General features: G+C 38.3%; 1 protein-coding gene across 2 annotated transcripts in view; it reads right to left on the bottom strand.

Moving 5' to 3' along the window:
• Positions 1–1,339: 1,339 nt before the first annotated feature.
• Positions 1,340–21,747, bottom strand: part of LIMA1 (LIM domain and actin binding 1) — an 81,903-nt gene continuing 61,495 nt past the window's right edge. Inside the window, exons 8-11 of one of the 2 annotated variants that reach the window (XM_037846571.1) lie at positions 13,182–13,239; positions 11,593–11,702; positions 5,046–5,179; positions 1,340–3,591 (exon numbers count right to left, since the gene is read on the bottom strand). In XM_037846571.1, the coding sequence (XP_037702499.1) occupies positions 2,592–3,591; positions 5,046–5,179; positions 11,593–11,702; positions 13,182–13,239 (1,302 nt within the window). In that variant the 3' untranslated portion in view covers positions 1,340–2,591. The remainder of the gene's footprint in view (positions 3,592–5,045; positions 5,180–11,592; positions 11,703–13,181; positions 13,240–21,747) is intronic. The other variant, XM_037846572.1, reaches the window with a different exon arrangement.

The raw sequence follows: 21,747 nt of genomic DNA, 5'->3' as shown, positions 1-21,747 counted from the left end.
GGGACTTGCGGTTAGGTTTAGGGAATAAATACTGCTGAATCTATTGTTCTGTGCGCCTATCCCCACATTTGGTTGGGCACCGGTTCTTGCAAGACCGTGAAGAAATTCTTTTCTTCTCCACAATCGGGTGAGCGTTTGTTCCTTTTTAGGAACAGCGCTTGTTTCTCACAATTGAAAGAAAAACTCACATCCTCCAAATGCCACCATTGACTTACCAAGTCCAGACAAGATTAGTTTCATTTAGAGAGCTAAGAAAAGAATAAACGATTAACACTTTTGGTATGGCTGCAGGTTTATTTTTGAAGAATGTTCAGTGTTATCTGAAAGGACATCCCTTTACTTATATTGATTAAGGCACTACTCATTATTTCTACTGTTTGTACCTGCAATATCTAGCATAGCTCTTGAAGGTAAAGAAAAGGGTTCTTCTAAGAGTATTCTCAATCCCCAAGAACCTGACATATAGAAACATACTCAATCCATATCCATAAATGCTGGGCACAAGCACCCAGACTTTTTTTTGTATAAAGTCAGTGCATATAGTGAGTATTGTGTGGGTGGGTTAGAGTGGCAAAAAGTGAGTAAGATCGAGTAACTAAACTCAAGTCAGGATTAGGTACTATAGGAATGTCAGCAGGGGGCTTCTGGATTAACTGTTCATTGAGCAGGGATTTCTAAATGGCTTCAGCCTGTAGTGGGCACAAGAGCAGAAAGTTTCTACCCTGCCATCCACTCAAAAATCCAGGCAAGGCCATGGAACACACATTGATGCTGCAAAATGCAACAGATGACTAAAAAGCATACCTATCCCCCCCAAAATTCATCCCCCTACCCTACCATTAAAAAAAAAAAAAAAAAAGAGCCTTAACAACTCTTAACAACTGGGGCAGCTGCTTCTACAGACAAGGAAATCAAGCAACAAACTATGCCTCTGCCTGGAGTAAAAAGTCCATTTTCAGCAGAGGCATTTGGAAATTCCATTTAGCATGCTAAGCATAATTATAAGTTGAATTATTAAATGTTGAGTATAATAAACAGTAAAACTCATCACTGAATTTTGAATTGGTAAAACAAACAGCTCATTTTGAATGTACACACTAATTCTCTTGCCAAGTTGCTTTCAATTTTCCAAAGGTTTGTCTTCCTTCCCGGAGGATGAAAACCCAAGATCAGCCCAACACTACCACCTAGTGGTCAGATATATTCAAGTACTTCTCTTTACCTAAATTTAATAGTCCCATTCGCCTTTTACTCCCAAACTGCTAAGGTAAAAAGTAAAAAAGAGATCCCCGAGAGACTGCAACAATGCAATAAAGAATGAAAAAGGAACACTAACAAGTTCAAATGTAAATTAAAAGCTTTATTGAATAAAAATGTTTCAGACTAAGCAAGACTGTAAGAAAGCAGAATATTTTACATCTCTAAAAAACATTAGAGCAAAATCTCTAAAAATGCAGTACAAAGCCTATACCTTAAAATGCCTCTCCCCACCCCACATACAATTTAGAATATTATGTACTATAAATGTACTCAAGTCTATAATGTTCCAAAGCCTTAATATTAGAAAACCATCCCAAGAAAAAGGCCTATAGTTGGTTTAATTTCACCCTGGGAATACTGTCTGCCATAAAAATCAATACATTTCAGAGCTGATAAGTATTAAAAAACTGGTGTCTCAGAAAGGGGAAATCGGAAGTGGAATAAAGATTTTGGAGATCTGAGCACGAGTGGTTTAAGGCAGTTCTTTTTGCTATTATACCTTTAAACTCCTCACTTTGCTCAAGCATGGAGCATAATGAACAGCAATCCAAAAAGTCTGGTAAAAATATTGCAGCTTTCAGTAAATTATTGGAAGCACAGCTACCATCAGAGAAGAAAGCAATCACTGAGGGTTTAGTCAAACTAATTGGCAAATACCATAGCTTATTTGGAAGGCAATGGATCTCCCCAAATACCAAAGCATCTGGGTTGATTCTTAATTCCCTCAACAGGTGCTCTGCAAAAAATGGCTGTGTTATACCTCAATAATCCAGTTCAGGGTGTGGTTTAACAAGCAGAATGAAAGGCAATAAATTCCCCCTATATATCAGATTAAGAAAATTAACCTAAAATTTTTTTTAAAGACTAAATATTTTATCTCTCAAAAGATGAATACTAAATAATTAAATTGGTATTCATTAAAAAATAAAGAAACTGTGCCCTTTATACTAAAGTGCATTCAGTCATAATGTTTAGGACCCTAAATCCCTTCTGTTTGTTCCCTAAATCTTCAATAGTAATCATCCATCTACTTTAACACTGCCTTATGGGGATCCTGACTATAACAGTTGGACTGTATTTATAACAACTTAAAACACTTTATGCATATCATCGTTAAAATGGAGAGTTGAAGTAATATTGTCTCTAGCATTTAGAATTGGTTCATTTAAGCTGCAGTATGGGATTTTTTTGAAGCAGGAATTCTTTTCCAAAGTTACTTCCACATAAATTACAGTTCATGCTATCATACCTGTTTATGTGCATCACTTTGATAAAGGGCAACGGCTCACTAACACTAAAACCAATTTAAGGCCAAGCACCATTGTAATTTGTCATTCTTCATCCTCATCTTCATCATAATACCGGTTTCTCTTGATCTGTTCTTCCACAGACAGCTCTTTGACCACTTCTCCCTTCCAGAATCCCACATCCTGGGATTTCTGATCCTGAGTAGTATCTTCTAAAGTGGAGGTCTTGTCTACAAAGCTGGAACAATTTGGGAACTTGGGTTCTAGCTGTTTGATGAGGTTTCCATCATCTTCATCTAAGTTTGCACCGTTTTCTACAAGATTCTCACTCCCTGTCTCAAAACTATGAACTTCCTTGCTTTTCCTCCCTGCCTCTCCTCCTTTAGATTCCTTGTTTTGCCACGTTGTTTTTCCCACACTCCCACTCTTCTCTGAGGCCTTTGCATTCTCCATTTGTTTCCTCTCTCCTGCTATTCCTTCCACAAACTCCCCACTTTGCTCGGACATGCTCCAGCCTTTCCTGATAGGTGGGGACAAGCTTTTTGGGTCCTTGAAAGAAGTGGTTCGAAATGAAGCTGCTACAGTGAATGGGCGGCTTCTTTCCTTCAGTGAAGAAGATCGTCTTAGCTTCTTCAGATCCAGATCTACATCCTCAGGAGCTTCAGGCTTGCTGATTTCATCCTCAGGAGGCCATTTGGGCTTGGACACTTTGATCCCTTCCTCCAAGGCACTTCCTGAACTACCAAGTTCAGTTGGGGGTGGCCAGGCGATCCTCAGCTTCTTGGTTTCCGCCGGCTTGTCTTCTTTCTCCCGCTGAAAGGAGGCCTTGGCTTCCATACTTGCAGCCAGCACACCTACCTTAGCAATGGGGGCATCTTCCACCCCTGGGCTCTGAGGGGACTCTCCTGCATTTGAAATCTGGGCTGGTCTTTCCAAAGTCTCTTCATTTTCATTTTTGCTTGCCCACAGATCCTTGTATGGTTTGTGGCCGAAGCCTTCATCATAATTGCCTTTAGATTTAAAGAGCTGATTAAAATGAGGCTTGCAGTAGATTCTCCCATGTAAAGATGCATACGTTCCTAGACTGCCATTAAAAGAAAAAGAACATAAAGTTAGTAATCTGCATACTCTTATTGCAGATTAATATCTGGTAATTCTAGTATTTTCAGAAGACGCCGAGTGAGAAAAATTTATTTAAAAGTACATCAAGCACTGGATTCTCTACCCCTTTTAAGCAAATTTGTTTCTTATCCTTACATAAAATGTGCTCATTTCCAGTTCTGAGTCTTCACAAGTCATCCTCTCACCTAGTATGTGATCCCCATTTTCATATGATTTCATTCCCCCCTGCTAAAACTGTTAAAAAAAATTACTTCTTCTAGGTAGTCTTCCCTGGGTAATCCTATCGAACTCAAACAACTCATATATTTCCTCAATATTTAAGAACCATAATTACTTATCAATGATAGTCCTTTGTGAACAGTTTGAAGTTTTTCCTCCTAGTTTTCTCTTTGTGTTATAAATTAAAAGTATACGCTACAGGAATGGGTATCATGCTCTGCAAACGGGTGGTACTCAATAAATGCTACTGACTGAATAAAATAGGCTATGGTTGGAATGGTGAGCAAGTACCTGGGAAGTAAGTCTTCCCTAATGTCAGTGTTGGGCAGGCCTTTGGGAGATTTGGTGCTCCCTTGCACAGTAACACATTTTAAAGGGGTGGTATGACAAACTACAGCATTTCCACATAAATATAAACATTCAAAAACTTAGAAAAAAATGTGCTTTGGAGAAAGGATTAATATAGTGGGCAGAAAATGAGTAGAAGGTACAGAAGCTAGAAAATTGTCCAGCTAGAACTATCTAACACTGGAAGTAGTTGTATCCACCCCCACAAGTGTCACACAGGTTTCAGGTCATCTTTCAAGAGTATTTTAGAAGGGATGCCTACTCCAGAAGGAAAGTGGAGGAAGGGACATCTTGGTTACTTCCTTCTCTAAGACTCTATGATTAAAATGAGTTAGCACAGAATAATTCCCTAATTTGTCACATTTATATCTGTGCTTTAAGTTACTTGGAAGGAATGATAAATAATTATGATTATTTTCTCAGGAATAAAATGAAGCAACAGAGAAAAATACATGCTTTTTGGGGGGCTACTATTAATTTATTATTACCATTTATACAGTGCTTACAACATTCTGAAGTAAGGACTCAGACAATTAAGCTCTTGAGGTTCCTTAAATTCATTATTCCGTGATTCAAACATTAGGTCACACAGGAAGTTTTACTTACAATCTATTTTATTTAAGCTTCGGTCCTAACATGCAAATGAATATATCAATGTACCAAGAAGTTCCAAACACCACTATCATTTGATATCAAGTACTTGTCACTAAATGGTGCTTTTTCACTTTTTTCAAGGGGCTTCAACAGCACACTATTAGCACAAATAGCTTTTAGAACCTGTGCTCTGAATGCCAAGACTCCCTTTGGAGATCCAGCAATATAGAGATGGCTTGTTTGGGCTTGGCTTACCTAAGTTTGTTGTTGCAATAGGAGCAACGGAAGCAGCTGATGTGAAACACCTGCTGATTGGCCAAGAGACGCTCCATTGGGTAGACTGTCTTCTGACATTCCACACAGATCTCTCGAGCCGGTGCCTGAAACTTCTAGGAAAAGGAAGAGACCAACTTTAACTTAGCATAGGCAGTGATGAGTTAATACTCTGTTGAGATGGGCCCCAGGATTGACTTTGTAGTCTAATTTGTCCCTGGCTGGTCTGTTAATTCTCATAGGTTCTATAAGCCTGCCACATTTCTATCGGCTGACTCTTTAAAGCCAAGAGGCTCCCTTGCATTCCTTTATCAAACTGTCTGGCTGCCCTAGTGTAGCAGCCGCTGAGGACAGGTGGAACTAGGGCTGGATTTCAGAGAAAGGCTTAGACAAGCCACCACACATTCATAAAAAAAGTGCATATAAAATGTTAGGAAGGGGTGAGGGAAGAACTAAGAGAAAAAGTCATCACACACACAGAAGTCTGAGTCAAATGTCAAGTAAAAGCAGGACAGACTATGATAAGAACAGATTGAAGGGGATATTTTTCAAGGAGCGGAGGAACATTTGGCTTTGGAATCAGGAAAAGACATTTTGATAAAGCATCTTTTATTCCTGTCAGCTATTTATAATCTTGATTTGCTTAATCAACTAGGCAAACAAAATATTTTTAAAGGAATCAAAATTGAGACACCAATGAAGAATTTATAAGAAATGCAAACTATTTTATTAGGACTCCAGAAGGAACTCCATAAGCCCAATAAAGCTATAGGTCCTATCTTATTTTAAAAATCACTGGAGAATAAAACTAATGCAGTGGGGAGTGGGAGGTCATAATAGACCGGGAATTCATGAACTGTTTGCAAATTTTGAATAAGGGCGGGCATAGCTGTTCTACTGGGTAAACTCAATCCTAAAGAACATAAAATACTTGATATAAAAGCCAGAATTCCAAAAATATAAGCTTTTACATGATGAGAAATTGTTACATAGTTACCAAGGGGATGGGGGGAGAAAGATTCCCTATGTGTGAGTGAGTAACCCTTGAATTGCCCTGATACAAACCCCTCAGGGTTTATACAGGAAGCAGCTTAGGTTATGGTGGTCAGGAAGCTTTCATCTCTGCTGCCAAGCCGGCGTGAGCTCTGTCCAGAAACACATGGCAGTAAATAACGTGAATTTGTCCCAAGGCCCGGAACCTGAACAGTTAAGCCAAGCCTAAAATAAACCAGGTTATGGGTAAGATAGAATTTTGATTAAAAAAAAATAGACTCATTAAAAATTCAGACTGCTCGTTCACTTGCCACATGAATGACTATGAAGTAAAGCAAAAAATAGGAATGGATTTTCAAACAGAATTGGGCAGGAAATGAGAGCAGAAAATGAGAATAAAATAGAAGTGAAGGAGCAGATCTATAAAAGGGAGTGCAATAAAATTAGTGGTAAACTCCCAAATAGCACCCAAGGGATTTAATGATGAAGGAGCACAACTGAATGGAAATGGCTAAGCTTACAAACCCCCTTCATTCTAGGGATAGAGTAATAAGAAAAATTTAAAGAAGGAAAGACCACAGGCTGAAACCTAGTTTATCAAACATTTAAGGGAGATATTTAAATGTGATCAATCACTGTGCTAAATGTCATTGTATTGTAAATTACTGTAAGTAATTAAGGCATTATTTGGAGCTTAGAATTTTTTTTTTTAACATATGGACACTTCTAACAAGATAGGACTTATACGGAGATGTCTTTGCATAGCCTTAATTAGGTTTACCTTAAAAGGACTAGGTCTTTGTCTAGCAAAGAGGAGACACATTAAAATGCAGAATAAACTTTGGGTATAATAGTACAATTGAAGCCAATGCAGAGAGCCTGTACAATTCACATAATTCCATAAAAGTAACAGGACAAATGTATTTATTTATCAGAATGAAAATCTTCATCAGCCTTAGGGCAGATTCTGTATTTTTAACATTTGAAATAGACTTAGGAGAGTAAGTCCTCATTCTAGTCAGTGAAGACAGAGCAGGAGACAGAAATTTCACATATAAGAGGAAGTGGATATTATTCTGCTAAAGGGGAATGGAGGGATACAGAGATTATCTCCCTTACAAACACACAAAGAGAACACATGGTAGGAGAAAGGTGCAGCCCAGTGAATAGAAAGGAGAACCTGAGAGAAAGCTGAAAGTTGAGCTCACATTAGGAGGAAAGTGGAAGGCAGGAGCAGAAATTAGGTACCTGGAGCAGGAAGCAGAAGCTGGAAGAGACAAACAGGAACCTTCAATGAATACACAGCATTTGGCATATCTTGGAGTGCTTTACTGCAGCTGAGTGAAAGATTCAGACCCAAGACCACATTTTCTTTCTTTCTTTTTCAAGTAAGTGTTAATCGTGGAAAAATCAGCCTCACTCCAATCTACCTGAGGCTGGAACATATCCCAGCTCAGGAGACCGAGTTTTTATGAGCCTGATCCCACAGGGATCTCATTAACAATTCTTTAGTGTCTTACTACCTCCCACACCTGACCCGCAAGGGCTCTCTCTTTTTAATGGAGCCTTCAGCCACGCAAGTGAAAAGTCATTTCTCCTTCTTAACACCAAATTAATAGACTGCTAGCTCAAACAACTGACTACTAGCTTGTAACTAGCCAGACCTACCAGATTCCCATTATTCCCATTCTTTTCTCACATAAGTCCCTTTCAATATCATTTAAGATTTATGCAGCAGCTGCCCACGGGTCCCTGTAGTTTCATAAAGACAAGAGGATCCCAACATGGTAATATGCCAAGTTGAGGCGGCTGTGGCTGTGCTTTTCCTTTATTTTCTCTGTCCTGGGCTCTCAGCCATTTTTCTGTAATTGCCCCTATGTCTATTCAGACAACAGGAAGCATAGTCTCTAAATCTCTAACCATTATGGTAGGCCTGGCATGCATCCTGCCCATGGCATGACACAGTCACGTTTAAAACACTGCCAGTATTACAGTGTTCGACACTTTTTTATCTTCATATTTTTTCAGTAAGAGTTTTCTCCCATCCACTTCCCATTTTTCACATGTAGAAACTAAAAATGCCTTATCAAAGTTCACACAGTTGGTAGCAGAATTAGGATTAAAACTCAGAACTGCCAACGCACAAACCAATAGTCTAACATTCCAGGAATGTCAAATTTCCATAACTAAAGGAAACTCTTTGGGGAAGAGAGCAGATGCTAGTCCAAATAAAAATAATCTCCCTAAAGCACTTTGAATAAACTTCAGTCTTCACTTTATTTCATATTAAAATATGTAGAAAATATCTTCAGAATATTTAGGAATGAATGAAGTAATATATAAATAACTGATGTTCATAACCAATGTCAAGTTTTTTCCATATGAGGAATATTATAGGATCTCAGTTGATCAGTATCTACTTAAAGCTATTTTTCCAAGAAATTTGTATGGCTTCATTTACATTCTTTTCCCCTATTATCTTACGTATATTTTTGAGTCTAATGAAGTCTCCAGTGGGGATGTGCATGTATGGGGGGTAGGGAGGTGGAGCTTGCAGCTGGCAACAGGCAGTGAAGTTAACCAACCCTTGGACATAGTGAAATGAGAAGAAAATTCTGTATTGATATCAGACCTCCATTCCTCAAAATGACCACCACAAAATCCCTTTCATTCCCTCCTTCCAATTTATGCAAAATATCTAGGTAATAAAACTGAAATTCTTTACCACACCAAGAGCCACCATAAGGCTGGCTCTGTACAGCCTTAACTGTTCCCCTGGCTTTCTGTGAAACTGTTTTTGAAAGCATTTTGGGGAACACCCACATCTTAAATAGACTGCTCTTCACACAGAGGAAAAGTTAGTGCTCTGGGGAAGCAGTGATAATGTAGATAGTGAGAAAAGATTCTAGAAGCCCTTCTAGCACAATTCTGATAGCTTTGCAAAACAGCATATAACCTCTCCGCCTGCACCTAGAGGAGGGACAGCTGGCTGTAACAAGTGTCTTCTCTGCAGTCAGTCATATTTCTCTCTACCTCCATCAGCAGGACCAACCTGAGGAACCGGGGACCTGGGTGGCCTGGACACAGTCGGAGCAAACGGGTCCTCCCCAGGGCCAGTCACATCCCCTTGCTTTCTCCTCTCCTATCTTCCCCTCTGGCAAATTGAGGGGATGACTTTTTTTGCATAGTAAGACACAGATTAAGAAACCAACGAGTCTCTTAAAGAAGAAAAGGCCTGACCCTTCTCATGGAGTTCACTGAGCTCTGTTCCCAGAACAGCAACTTTCTGAGACTGAATGCTGGCCAGATAGCTCAGCTGATGAGAGTTGATGCTAATGAAGCTGAACTTACAGGTTCAAAATATATAAAGACCAGTGTTGTTTTTTTGTTACTTTACTCAGTTAAAATTTGAAAGGAATCGAGTCTCTTCTTTAGATGCTCTATTTTCAGTAATAGACAAGGCACAATAGGGAACAGCTTTTTCCAGAAAAGATGGGACCCAAACAAGGACTTACATGTATGTATGGAATTTCCCAAAGTGGAGAAGCAACTTTTGTTACAGTGTCTATAGTCATTAGACCAGTTATGCCAGCAGATCTTCCTGTAAACATTTACTAAAGTATCTACACACTGGCCTGCAGAATGTAAAGGGAAGCTATGAGGAAGAGAAAATAAAACTGCCCTTAAATGAAAGTGGAGATGTGACTGGGTCCCGCCCTGGCTCTGTACAACACAACATTAGGAGCTCAGCCAGTTTACTCCAATCTTAATGTTCAAAATCTGGCATGCCTGTCTTGTAGGCAGGCCTGTCTTCATTCCACTGCTGAGTGACCAGGGCCAAAGAACCAGGTGTGGGCCTGGGGCAGGTTTCTTTTCTCTGGCATAACAGGGAAGACATAAGTGAGGTGTGCTCCTCAGCACACCATCTGCCATCAGCACAGGCTCCGGATTTTATGTGACTCAGGAGGGACCTCAAGGGTCCAACCTAGTCCTAGGAGGTCTAGCCTAGCAGTTGAGGGAGGGAAGTAAGACTGGGAAAGGAACTCAAATACACCCAAGAACAAATGTTAGGTTTTAGATTAGCCAGAGAAATTCCCAGGCCCTCAGTCACACAGAATCCATGCTGCCAGGTCAGATTTCCTGGCTGTTCTCAATCCAGAACCACAACCCAGGGATTCACATCTGGGCAGGGCTGGTGTTAGGGAGGAAATTAACCCCGTGTGGCATCTGCTACTTTGCTGGACTCCAGATGTGGAAAAAGAAAGCACAGAGAATTGACCCCAGGAGCAGATCTTCAAGGCCAAAAAGAACAGAGGGTCATGTTGAATACATGTGCAGACTTAATCTCTTTAACTCGGTTCTTTCTCCTTTAACTTGTTCTCTCTTGCTACTTTCCCCATCATTTTGTTCCTTTTTAATAAACCTTACTCTCCTTATAACTCTTGGCTTCCTTTAAAATCTTCATTTATCTTCTCCCTTCTAAATCCACATTTTCCCGTTCTATCTTTTGTTCCAAATGTTCACCTACATTCTCTTCTCTTCATCTTTTTGTGCCCTAAAACTTTCATCAAAGGACCAATCATGCATACAGTTGAGTGATATAAACAGGACAGGTATGTGCATGACGTCAGGGCAGCACCAACTGCCTTAAAACTAATCCTACCCATTGAGTTTCTCCCAAACACCAAAGCTTTTTTAACAATACCTGGCCACTTCATAGAGCACCAGAGGAGAAAGACACTAAAGATTTGTGGGTATGTTTGGTGATTAATCCAAACAGGTAAATTAACACTGGTAAATGACACCAAAGCATTCAATTAACAAGTCAGTTAATGAGCCTAAAATAAATTTGGGCTTTTTTTCCCCTTATCTTTTTTGTTTACTTTTATGGGAGCATATGATGCTCATAAAAAGGGAAAAGGGTGTCTTTAAAAATGGGGAATAAAAAGAGATCATAGATTGAGTCTGATAAAATTTTCTTAGAATATAAAAAATTTGTACGTTCTCTAAAATCTAATATTATACTTGAGTATAAGTGTTACTTGAATGCCCATTTTTACAGAAAATAATCTGACCAGTCCCCATTCTGATGGAATCATTCCTTCTTTAAATATGCTGACAACCAGTCAGATTGTGGCCAAGTCCTCAGGCCAAGGAGTCACTAGGTGACATTGCAGATCTTCGTCAGATGGGCTGATTTTAGGTTAGCAGATTTCTTGTGCATCTTTCACCCATTCACAGATTTATGACCTTTTTCAAAAAATGAAACTTCAGGTTATTTTCTTTAACTTCAGATTTTCTAAAAACTTTCCTGACTTTTCCAGATTTCAAATGAGAGACATTAGTGAGCTTACCCTCTTCTGACATAAGCAGCAGCAAGAGTTCCAGGGCAAGTAACCTGCTTAAGTATGCCTTTATTTGGCATCATCATCCCCAGGAAAGCAAAATCAGTTTATAGCAGATAAACTGACAAAAGGTACAATTGCTCTACCAGTAAACCAATGACTAAAGGCTCAGAGATAAATTGCCATCATACCTTCACTGCTTTGGGTGGAGAACTTTCAGAAAGGCTGGAGGCTCTGGCATCTGGACTTAGCTGCTTGGCATGAACAGGCTGCTGGACCTCACTCTTAACCTGGGAATTACCTGGTTGAGTTACAAAAGATAGTAAGTATCTCATGTGAAGTTTCAGAAAAGGTTCCTCCCCAAAGCAAAGTTCAGGCACTTCCCTGATGACAGGTCCTTTCAACACTAGGAAAACACTGCTTTTCTGCTGAAGAACACACTAACCCTAAAAGCTATGCTCCTTAGGATTGTTTCAATCCTCTCACAAATCAAGTTCTCAGCTTAGAAGGCTTCCTTTACTTTTGCCACACACAGACCACCCCGTGTAAAGAATTTTCTGCCTTGTAGCAGTTGTCACTTTTTTTAAGGCTGTTAACAGATATAGATGTCTTTTTGTCTTTTTGGTAGTTAGTATTCCCTATCACTCCTTCTGGGTGCTACAACTGAGGTCGGGAAAGTGGGGGAATGTGAGGACAGGAATTTCATACCATGTATGTCAATGTGTATATGTGCCATTTTACACTTTTTTGGTCAGCCCTAAAGCAGGTATTCATGGATGAAGATTATGGGAAAGGGCTTCATGAAGTTTTCTTCATAATCACTGAAATGTCACTTGCATTCATCCTATGGAACTCAGAAAAGTCATATAAACAGTCACTGAGAAACCATAAAAGAATTTCTTAAAATTTAGAGATATGTCAACAACGTATTAAAAGATTAAGGCTTATTTTTTGAAAAATGTTTTGCAAGCCTACTCAAAATTCAGAAACATTTCTAGTTGAAGCAAAATGATTGCAAAAGGATGTTCCTGGATTCAAGTAGGCAAGGGTTTTCCCTCTGAAATTTTAAGGTTGGGTTTACTAGAGGCTGTTCACCTCATACTTTTACTTCACTTGTAGAGTGAAGTGTCCAGTAAACTAACTAACCTGGGAGAAGCTAGAAATCCATACATTCTTCTAAATAATACACTGAAAATCAGAATGAAAAGTGGACACAGTAAAGTAAAACCAAACGTTTTTGTCTTTGGGAGAGGTAAGGCTCAGAATGACTCCAAAACAGAATGATCAAGTAACAAAATTCAGCACAGTATAGTTTCCATGGAAAAATTTCCAGCACCTGACTAGAAGGTAGGCTATGCATTTAAATGAGTAGGAAAATATATTTTTTAAAGGTTACTCAAATACCAATACTTTATCCCTAAATGAACAAAATCCTTCTTGGCTAAACTTTTATTAAAATTAAACTTCAAAATTAGTTTATATAGCTTTAACCCTGAAAGAATTTGGTTCAAAAAGGAGGATATGTTCAATGAGAGAAGCATCAAAAGTATTCAGTTTGCCCCCAAGTTAATCATTTTAATTGAATTTAACTTCTCCCTGAGTCACGAAATGTGTGGAGGGTATTCAAGCATTGGTCCTTAAAACTGTGTGAAGGATTTGATCAGCTAAATTGCTAGATTTAATGTTATATTCTTAGCACTGATGGTAATGAGGACACTCCTGAACCAAATAAGGCTAGAGAAAAAGACCTCATCCTCTAGATCTAAGAACAAATGCTTACAGGAGTCATCTTCAGCAGGGGTGGAATGGAATGCCAGGCTATTCTCAGTTGCAGAAATCTACAAAAAAAGGGGAGGGATTAAGAATCACATTAAAAATATGAAAGAGCAAACTGCTGTTAATGCCATAAAAACCTGCTGACTCCAGTCAGTCACTGGCTGCCTGGGGGAAATAACGGGCACCAGAACAGCTGAGCATTAAATGAGAGGCATTAAACAAGAGGCAGCAAAATGTCTTTTATGAGGATATTAACATGCCTCTCAATTACAGAGTAACGCAATAACACACTGCACTCAACTGCCAAAAGTGTGCATCATCTCCCTTTATAAAAGAACTTCTAAACCATCTCTTTTCACTCTCAAAAATAACAAAGCAAATCAAACACCCTCTATCAGAGAGAGCAAAATTCCTCACCATGTAACCATAACTCACTCCAAGGCAAGATAAAGTCTTTAAATATAGGAACTATTCTTTTTAAAATTTTTGCTAATTCCTTATTTCCCAATCAAATACATTCTGCTGAAAGCAGCTGTCAGAAGGCCTTTATTTTTTTTGCAGACCCAGTTCAGATTTTATTCAAAAATTGCCTTTTTTTGCCTGAATATGAATTTTAATATGTTTTTTCATAGAAATCAATTTTAAGTTGCATGAATAGTTGAGGGACCTTTATTCTATCTTTTTTTTTATTAGAGAAGTTGTAGGTTTGTAGAAAAATCATGCAGAAAACAGAGTTCCCATATACCCCCTCACACACACCGTTTTCCCTATTATTAACACTTTGCATTAGTGTAGTACTTTTATTACAATTGATGAAACAATAATATTATAATTATATTATTAACTATAGTATATTAGTATAGTTAATATATATTGCTGTTTTTATATTGGTTTGTTTTACACCATGTCAGAATTCCTGTAATGAAAAGAGAATAGTTGAAACGATCATGCTGAAATTCATGTGCAGTCAGCCAAGAACTTAATCTCCATTGTCAATTTATTTCCTGCATTAGACATCCTGATATAAATACTCAGCAGAGTCCCTAAAATCCCTGACATCTGAATTAAAGAATATTACATGAAGGTTCCACACTGGTTCACTTGTTGACCCTTTGTGATTTGGGGGATGGAAGGGGACACCAGGAAGGCCTAGGGGCCAGTAGAAATTATATATAATATATAATAATATATATATAATATATATAGTATATAGTATATTTTGTATTAGGGTTCACTGTTTGTGTTGTAGAGTCCAATAGTTGCATTCTGATGAGAATGACAGAATGATGAGTAAAACAAACTTCCAGATATAACATACCCTTCCCCTTGAATCCAAGCACTGTTATGTCAAAACTAATCCACAAATATGGTGGGGGCTTTCCTTTTCCAAAATTATTTTAATTACTTCCTTTTTTTTCTCCATGGGCAATAGCCTGGATAATCATAATTTCTTCCTGAATGCTAAACCCTAATTCCTGAAGCTTCACTGTCAACTTATTCTTGTGCTTTTTTTTTGTTTAATTTTATTATGCATATATATATATATATATATATATATATATATATAATTTGCTATTTAAACCATTTTTAAGAATACAGTTTGGTGAATTAATTACATTTATAATGTTGTCCTACCATCACCACCATCCACTACCAAAACTTTTCCATCATCCCAAAGAGAAACTCCGTATCATTAATCAATAACTGCCCATTCCCAATCCCAACCCCCAAGCCCCAGTGTGCCAGTTTAATGTATTATGTCCCCCCAAATGCCATTATCTTTGATGTAATCTTGTGTGGGCAGACCTATCAGTGTTAATTAGATTGTAATTCTTTGAGTGTTTCCATGGAGATGTGCCCCACCCAACTGTGGGTGATGGCTCTGACTGGATAATTTCCATGGAGGTGTTACCCCACCCATTCAGGGTGGGTCTAAATTAAATCACTGGAGCCATATAAATGAGCTGACAAACAGAAGGAACTCAGTGCAGCTGTGAGTGACATTTTGAAGAGGAGATACAGCCGAGAGGGACATTTTGAAGAAACCACAGGAGCTGTAGATGAGAGAGTTTGAAGATGGCTGTTGAAAGCAGACTCTTGCTCCGGAGAAGTTGAGAGAGGACAAATATCCCAAGTGTAACTAAGAGTGACATTTTTGAGGAACTGCAGCCTAGAGAGGAATGTCCTGGGAGAAAGACATTATGAAACCAAAACTTTGGAGCAGATGTCAGCCACATGCCTTCCCAGCTAATAGAGGTTTTCTGGACACCACTGGCCATCCTCCAGTGAAGGTACCCGATTGCTGATGTGTTACCTTGGACACTTTATGGCCTTAAGACTGTAACTGTGTAACCAAATAAACCCCCTTTTATAAAAGCCAATCCATCTCTGGTGTTCTGCATTCCGGCAGCATTAGCAAACTAGAACACCCGGTAACCTCTAATCTATTTTCTGTCTCTATGAATTTGTTTATTATTGACATTTCAAAAAATTGGAATTATACAATATTTGTCCTTTTGTGTTTGGCTTATTTCACTTAGCATATTGTTTTCAAGGTTCATCCACAATGTAGTATGTATCAGAACTTCATTTTTTTTATGGCTGAATGATATTCCATTGCATGTATGTAACACATTTTGTTTATCCATTTATCTGATGGATACCTGGGTTGTTTCCAACTTTTGGCTATTGTAAATAATGCTGCTATGAACATTGGTGTATGTGCCGGTTTGGATATCTTATGTCCCCCAAAAAGAGCCATGATCTTTTAATCCAATCTTGTGGGATATTTGGATTTGGTTGTTTCCATGGAGATGTGACTCATCCAAATGTAGGTGATAACTCTGACTGAATTATTTCCATGGAGGTGTGATCCCACCCATTCAGCATGGGTCTTGATTAGTTTACCAGAGTCCTTTAAAAAGAGCCATACAGTGGGTACAATAAAGGATATTAATAGAGAGAGGGAAAAATATGGCAAACATAATCCAAAGGATAAGATGGCCGATTCAAGAAATGCCTTCACGGTTTTAACGTTGAATGTAAATGGATTAAACTCCCCAATTAAAAGATATAGATTCGCAGAATGGATCAAAAAAAATGAACCATCAATATGTTGCATACAAGAGACTCATCTTAGACACAGGGACACAAAGAAACTGAAAGTGAAAGGATGGAAAAAAATATTTCATGCAAGCTACAGCCAAAAGAAAGCAGGTGTAGCAATTTTAATCTCAGATAAAATAGACTTCAAATGCAGGGATGTTTTGAGAGACAAAGAAGGCCACTACATACTAATAAAAGGGGCAATTCAGCAAGAAGAAATAACAATCGTAAATGTCTATGCACCCAATCAAGGTGCCACAAAATACATGAGAGAAACACTGGCAAAACTAAAGGAAGCAATTGATGTTTCCACAATAATTGTGGGAGACTTCAACACATCACTCTCTCCTATAGATAGATCAACCAGACAGAAGACCAATAAGGAAATTGAAAACCTAAACAATCTGATAAATGAATTAGATTTAACAGACATCTACAGGACATTACATCCCAAATCACCAGGATACACATACTTTTCTAGTGCTCACGGAACTTTCTCCAGAATAGATCATATGCTGGGACATAAAACAAGCCTCAATAAATTTAAAAAGATTGAAATTATTCAAAGCACATTCTCTGACCACAATGGAATACAATTAGAAGTCAATAACCATCAGAGACTTAGAAAATTCACAAATACCTGGAGGTTAAACAACACACTCCTAAACAATCAGTGGGTTAAAGAAGAAATAGCAAGAGAAATTGCTAAATATATAGAGACGAATGAAAATGAGAACACAACATACCAAAACCTATGGGATGCAGCAAAAGCAGTGCTAAGGGGGAAATTTATAGCACTAAACGCATATATTAAAAAGGAAGAAAGAGCCAAAATCAAAGAACTAATGGATCAACTGAAGAAGCTAGAAAATGAACAGCAAACCAATCCTAAACCAAGTAGAAGAAAAGAAATAACAAGGATTAAAGCAGAAATAAATGACATAGAGAACAAAAAAACAATAGAAAGGATAAATATCACCAAAAGTTGGTTCTTTGAGAAGATCAACAAGATTGACAAGCCCCTAGCTAGACTGACAAAATCAAAAAGAGAGAAGACCCATATAAACAAAATAATGAATGAAAAAGGTGACATAACTGCAGATCCTGAAGAAATTAAAAAAATTATAAGAGGATATTATGAACAACTGTATGGCAACAAACTGGATAATGTAGAAGAAATGGACAATTTCCTGGAAACATATGAACAACCTAGACTGACCAGAGAAGAAATAGAAGACCTCAACCAACCCATCACAAGCAAAGAGATCCAATCAGTCATCAAAAATCTTCCCACAAATAAATGCCCAGGGCCAGATGGCTTCACAGGGGAATTCTACCAAACTTTCCAGAAAGAACTGACACCAATCTTACTCAAACTCTTTCAAAACATTGAAAAAAATGGAACACTACCTAACTCATTTTATGAAGCTAACATCAATCTAATACCAAAACCAGGCAAAGATGCTACAAAAAAGGAAAACTACCGGCCAATCTCCCTAATGAATATAGATGCAAAAATCCTCAACAAAATACTTGCAAATCGAATCCAAAGACACATTAAAAAAATCATACACCATGACCAAGTGGGGTTCATTCCAGGCATGCAAGGATGGTTCAACATAAGAAAAACAATCAATGTATTACAACACATTAAAAACTCGAAAGGGAAAAATCAATTGATCATCTCAATAGATGCTGAAAAAGCATTTGACAAAATCCAACATCCCTTTTTGATAAAAACACTTCAAAAGGTAGGAATTGAAGGAAACTTCCTCAACATGATAAAGAGCATATATGAAAAACCCACAGCCAGCATAGTACTCAATGGTGAGAGACTGAAAGCCTTCCCTCTAAGATCAGGAACAAGACAAGGATGCCCGCTGTCACCACTGTTATTCAACATTGTGCTGGAAGTGCTAGCCAGGGCAATCCGGCAAGACAAAGAAATAAAAGGCATCCAAATTGGAAAAGAAGAAGTAAAACTGTCATTGTTTGCGATGATATGATCTTATATCTAGAAAACCCTGAGAAATCAACGATACAGCTACTAGAGCTAATAAACAAATTTAGCAAAGTAGCGGGATACAAGATTAATGCACATAAGTCAGTAATGTTTCTATATGCTAGAAATGAACAAACTGAAGAGACACTCAAGAAAAAGATACCATTTTCAATAGCAACTAAAAAAATCAAGTACCTAGGAATAAACTTAACCAAAGATGTAAAAGACCTATACAAAGAAAACTACATAACTCTACTAAAAGAAATAGAAGGGGACCTTAAAAGATGGAAAAATATTCCATGTTCATGGATAGGAAGGCTAAATGTCATTAAGATGTCAATTCTACCCAAACTCATCTACAGATTCAATGCAATCCCAATCAAAATTCCAACAACCTACTTTGCAGACTTGGAAAAGCTAGTTATCAAATTTATTTGGAAAGGGAAGATGCCTCGAATTGCTAAAGACACTCTAAAAAAGAAAAACGAAGTGGGAGGACTTACACTCCCTGACTTTGAAGCTTATTATAAAGCCACAGTTGCCAAAACAGCATGGTACTGGCACAAAGATAGACATATAGATCAATGGAATCGAATTGAGAATTCAGAGATAGACCCTCAGATCTATGGCCGACTGATCTTTGATAAGGCCCCCAAAGTCACCGAACTGAGCCATAATGGTCTTTTCAACAAATGGGGCTGGGAGAGTTGGATATCCATATCCAAAAGAATGAAAGAGGACCCCTACCTCACCCCCTACACAAAAATTAACTCAAAATGGACCAAAGATCTCAATATAAAAGAAAGTACCATAAAACTCCTAGAAGATAATGTAGGAAAACATCTTCAAGACCTTGTATTAGGAGGCCACTTCCTAGACTTTACACCCAAAGCACAAGCAACAAAAGAGAAAATAGATAAATGGGAACTCCTCAAGCTTAGAAGTTTCTGCACCTCAAAGGAATTTCTCAAAAAGGTAAAGAGGCAGCCAACTCAATGGGAAAAAATTTTTGGAAACCATGTATCTGACAAAAGACTGATATCTTGCATATACAAAGAAATCCTACAACTCAATGACAATAGTACAGACAGCCCAATTATAAAATGGGCAAAAGATATGAAAAGACAGTTCTCTGAAGAGGAAATACAAATGACCAAGAAACACATGAAAAAATGTTCAGCTTCACTAGCTATTAGAGAGATGCAAATTAATACCACAATGAGATACCATCTAACACCGGTTAGAATGGCTGCCATTAAACAAACAGGAAACTACAAATGCTGGAGGGGATGTGGAGAAATTGGAACTCTTATTCATTGTTGGTGGGACTGTATAATGGTTCAGCCACTCTGGAAGTCAGTCTGGCAGTTCCTTAGAAAACTAGATATAGAGCTACCATTCGATCCAGCGATTGCACTTCTCGGTATATACCCGGAAGATCGGAAAGCAGTGACACGAACAGATATCTGCACGCCAATGTTCATAGCAGCATTATTCACAATTGCCAAGAGATGGAAACAACCCAAATGTCCTTCAACAGATGAGTGGATAAATAAAATGTGGTATATACACACGATGGAATACTACGCGGCAGTAAGAAGGAACGATCTGGTGAAACATATGACAACATGGATGAACCTTGAAGACATAATGCTGAGCGAAATAAGCCAGGCACAAAAATAGAAATATTATATGCTACCACTAATGTGAACTTTGAAAAATGTAAAACAAATGGTTTATAATGTAGAATGTAGGGGAACTAGCAGTAGAGAGCAATTAAGGAAGGGGGAACAATAATCCAAGAAGAACAGATAAGCTATTTAACGTTCTGGGGATGCCCAGAAATGACTATGGTCTGTTAATTTCTGATGGTTGTAGTAGGAACAAGTTCACTGAAATGTTGCTATATTATGTAACTTTCTTGGGGTAAAGTAGGAACATGTTGGAAGTTAAGCAGTTATCTTAGGTTAGTTGTCTTTTTCTTACTCCCTTGCTATGGTCTCTTTGAAATGCTCTTTTATTGTATGTTTGTTTTCTTTTTAACTTTTTTTTTCATACAGGTGATTTGAAAAAAGAAGGGAAAGTTAAAAAAAAAAAAAAAAAGAAAAGAAAAAGACAAACAAGGGGAAAAAAAAAAAAAAAAGATGTAGTGCCCCCTTGAGGAGCCTGTGGAGAATGCAGGGGTATTCGCCTACCCCACCTCCATGGTTGCTAACATGACCACAGACATAGGGGACTGGTGGTTTGATGGGTTGAGCCCTCTACCATAAGTTTTACCCTTGGGAAGACGGTTGCTGCAAAGGAGAGGCTAGGCCTCCCTGTATTTGTGCCTAAGAGTCTCCTCCTGAATGCCTCTTTGTTGCTCAGATGTGGCCCTCTCTCTCTGGCTAAGCCAACTTGAAAGGTGAAATCACTGCCCTCCCCCCTACGTGGGATCAGACACCCAGGGAAGTGAATCTCCCTGGCAACGTGGAATATGACTCCCAGGGAGGAATGTAGACCTGGCACCGTGGGACGGAGAACATCTTCTTGACCAAAAGGGGGATGTGAAAGGAAATGAAATAAGCTTCAGTGGCAGAGAGATTCCAAAAGGAGCCGAGAGATCACTCTGGTGGGCACTCTTATGCACACTTTAGACAACCCTTTTTAGGTTCTAAAGAATTGGGGTAGCTGGTGGTGGATACCTGAAACTATCAAACTACAACCCAGAACCCATGAATCTCGAAGACAGTTGTATAAAAATGTAGCTTATGAGGGGTGACAATGGTATTGGGAAAGCCATAAGGACCAAACACCACTTTGTCTAGTTTATGGATGGATGTGTAGAAAAGTAGGGGAAGGAAACAAACAGACAAAGGTACCCAGTGTTCTTTTTTACTTCAATTGCTCTTTTTCACTCTAATTATTATTCTTGTTATTTTTGTGTGTGTGCTAATGAAGGTGTCAGGGATTGATTTAGGTGATGAATGTACAACTATGTAATGGTACTGTAAACAATCGAAAGTACAAAAAACAAAAATAAATAAAGAAATAAATAAGTGGTTGTAAGGAAAAAAAAAAAAAAAAAAAAAAAAAAAAAAAAAAAAAAAAGAGCCATACAGGCCCAGATGCTTGCTGACACTGATGCTTAGAGATGCTTGGAGATGTGAACAGAAGGTTTGGAGATGCTTAGCTAAGAGATGCTAGCCCAGAGTTTGCTCCAAGAAGCTGAGAGAGACAAGCCCAGAGACATTTTGGAGAAAGTCCTTTTGAAACCAGAACCCCAGAGCAAAGAATCAGCAGATGGCAGCCACGTGCCTTCCCAGCTAATAGAGGCTTTCCAGATGCCATCAGCCATTCTTCAGTGAAGGTATACTCTCATTGATGCCTTAATTTGGACATTTTCATGGCCTTTGGACTGTCAATTTGTAACCAAATAAACCCCCTTTATAAAAGCCAATCCATTTCTGGCATTTTGCATAAT

Source organism: Choloepus didactylus, chromosome 8 (genome assembly GCF_015220235.1).
Source record: "Choloepus didactylus isolate mChoDid1 chromosome 8, mChoDid1.pri, whole genome shotgun sequence".
In the NCBI taxonomy this organism is placed as follows: Eukaryota; Metazoa; Chordata; class Mammalia; order Pilosa; family Megalonychidae; genus Choloepus; species Choloepus didactylus.
This window is presented reverse-complemented; position numbering and strand designations above follow the sequence as displayed.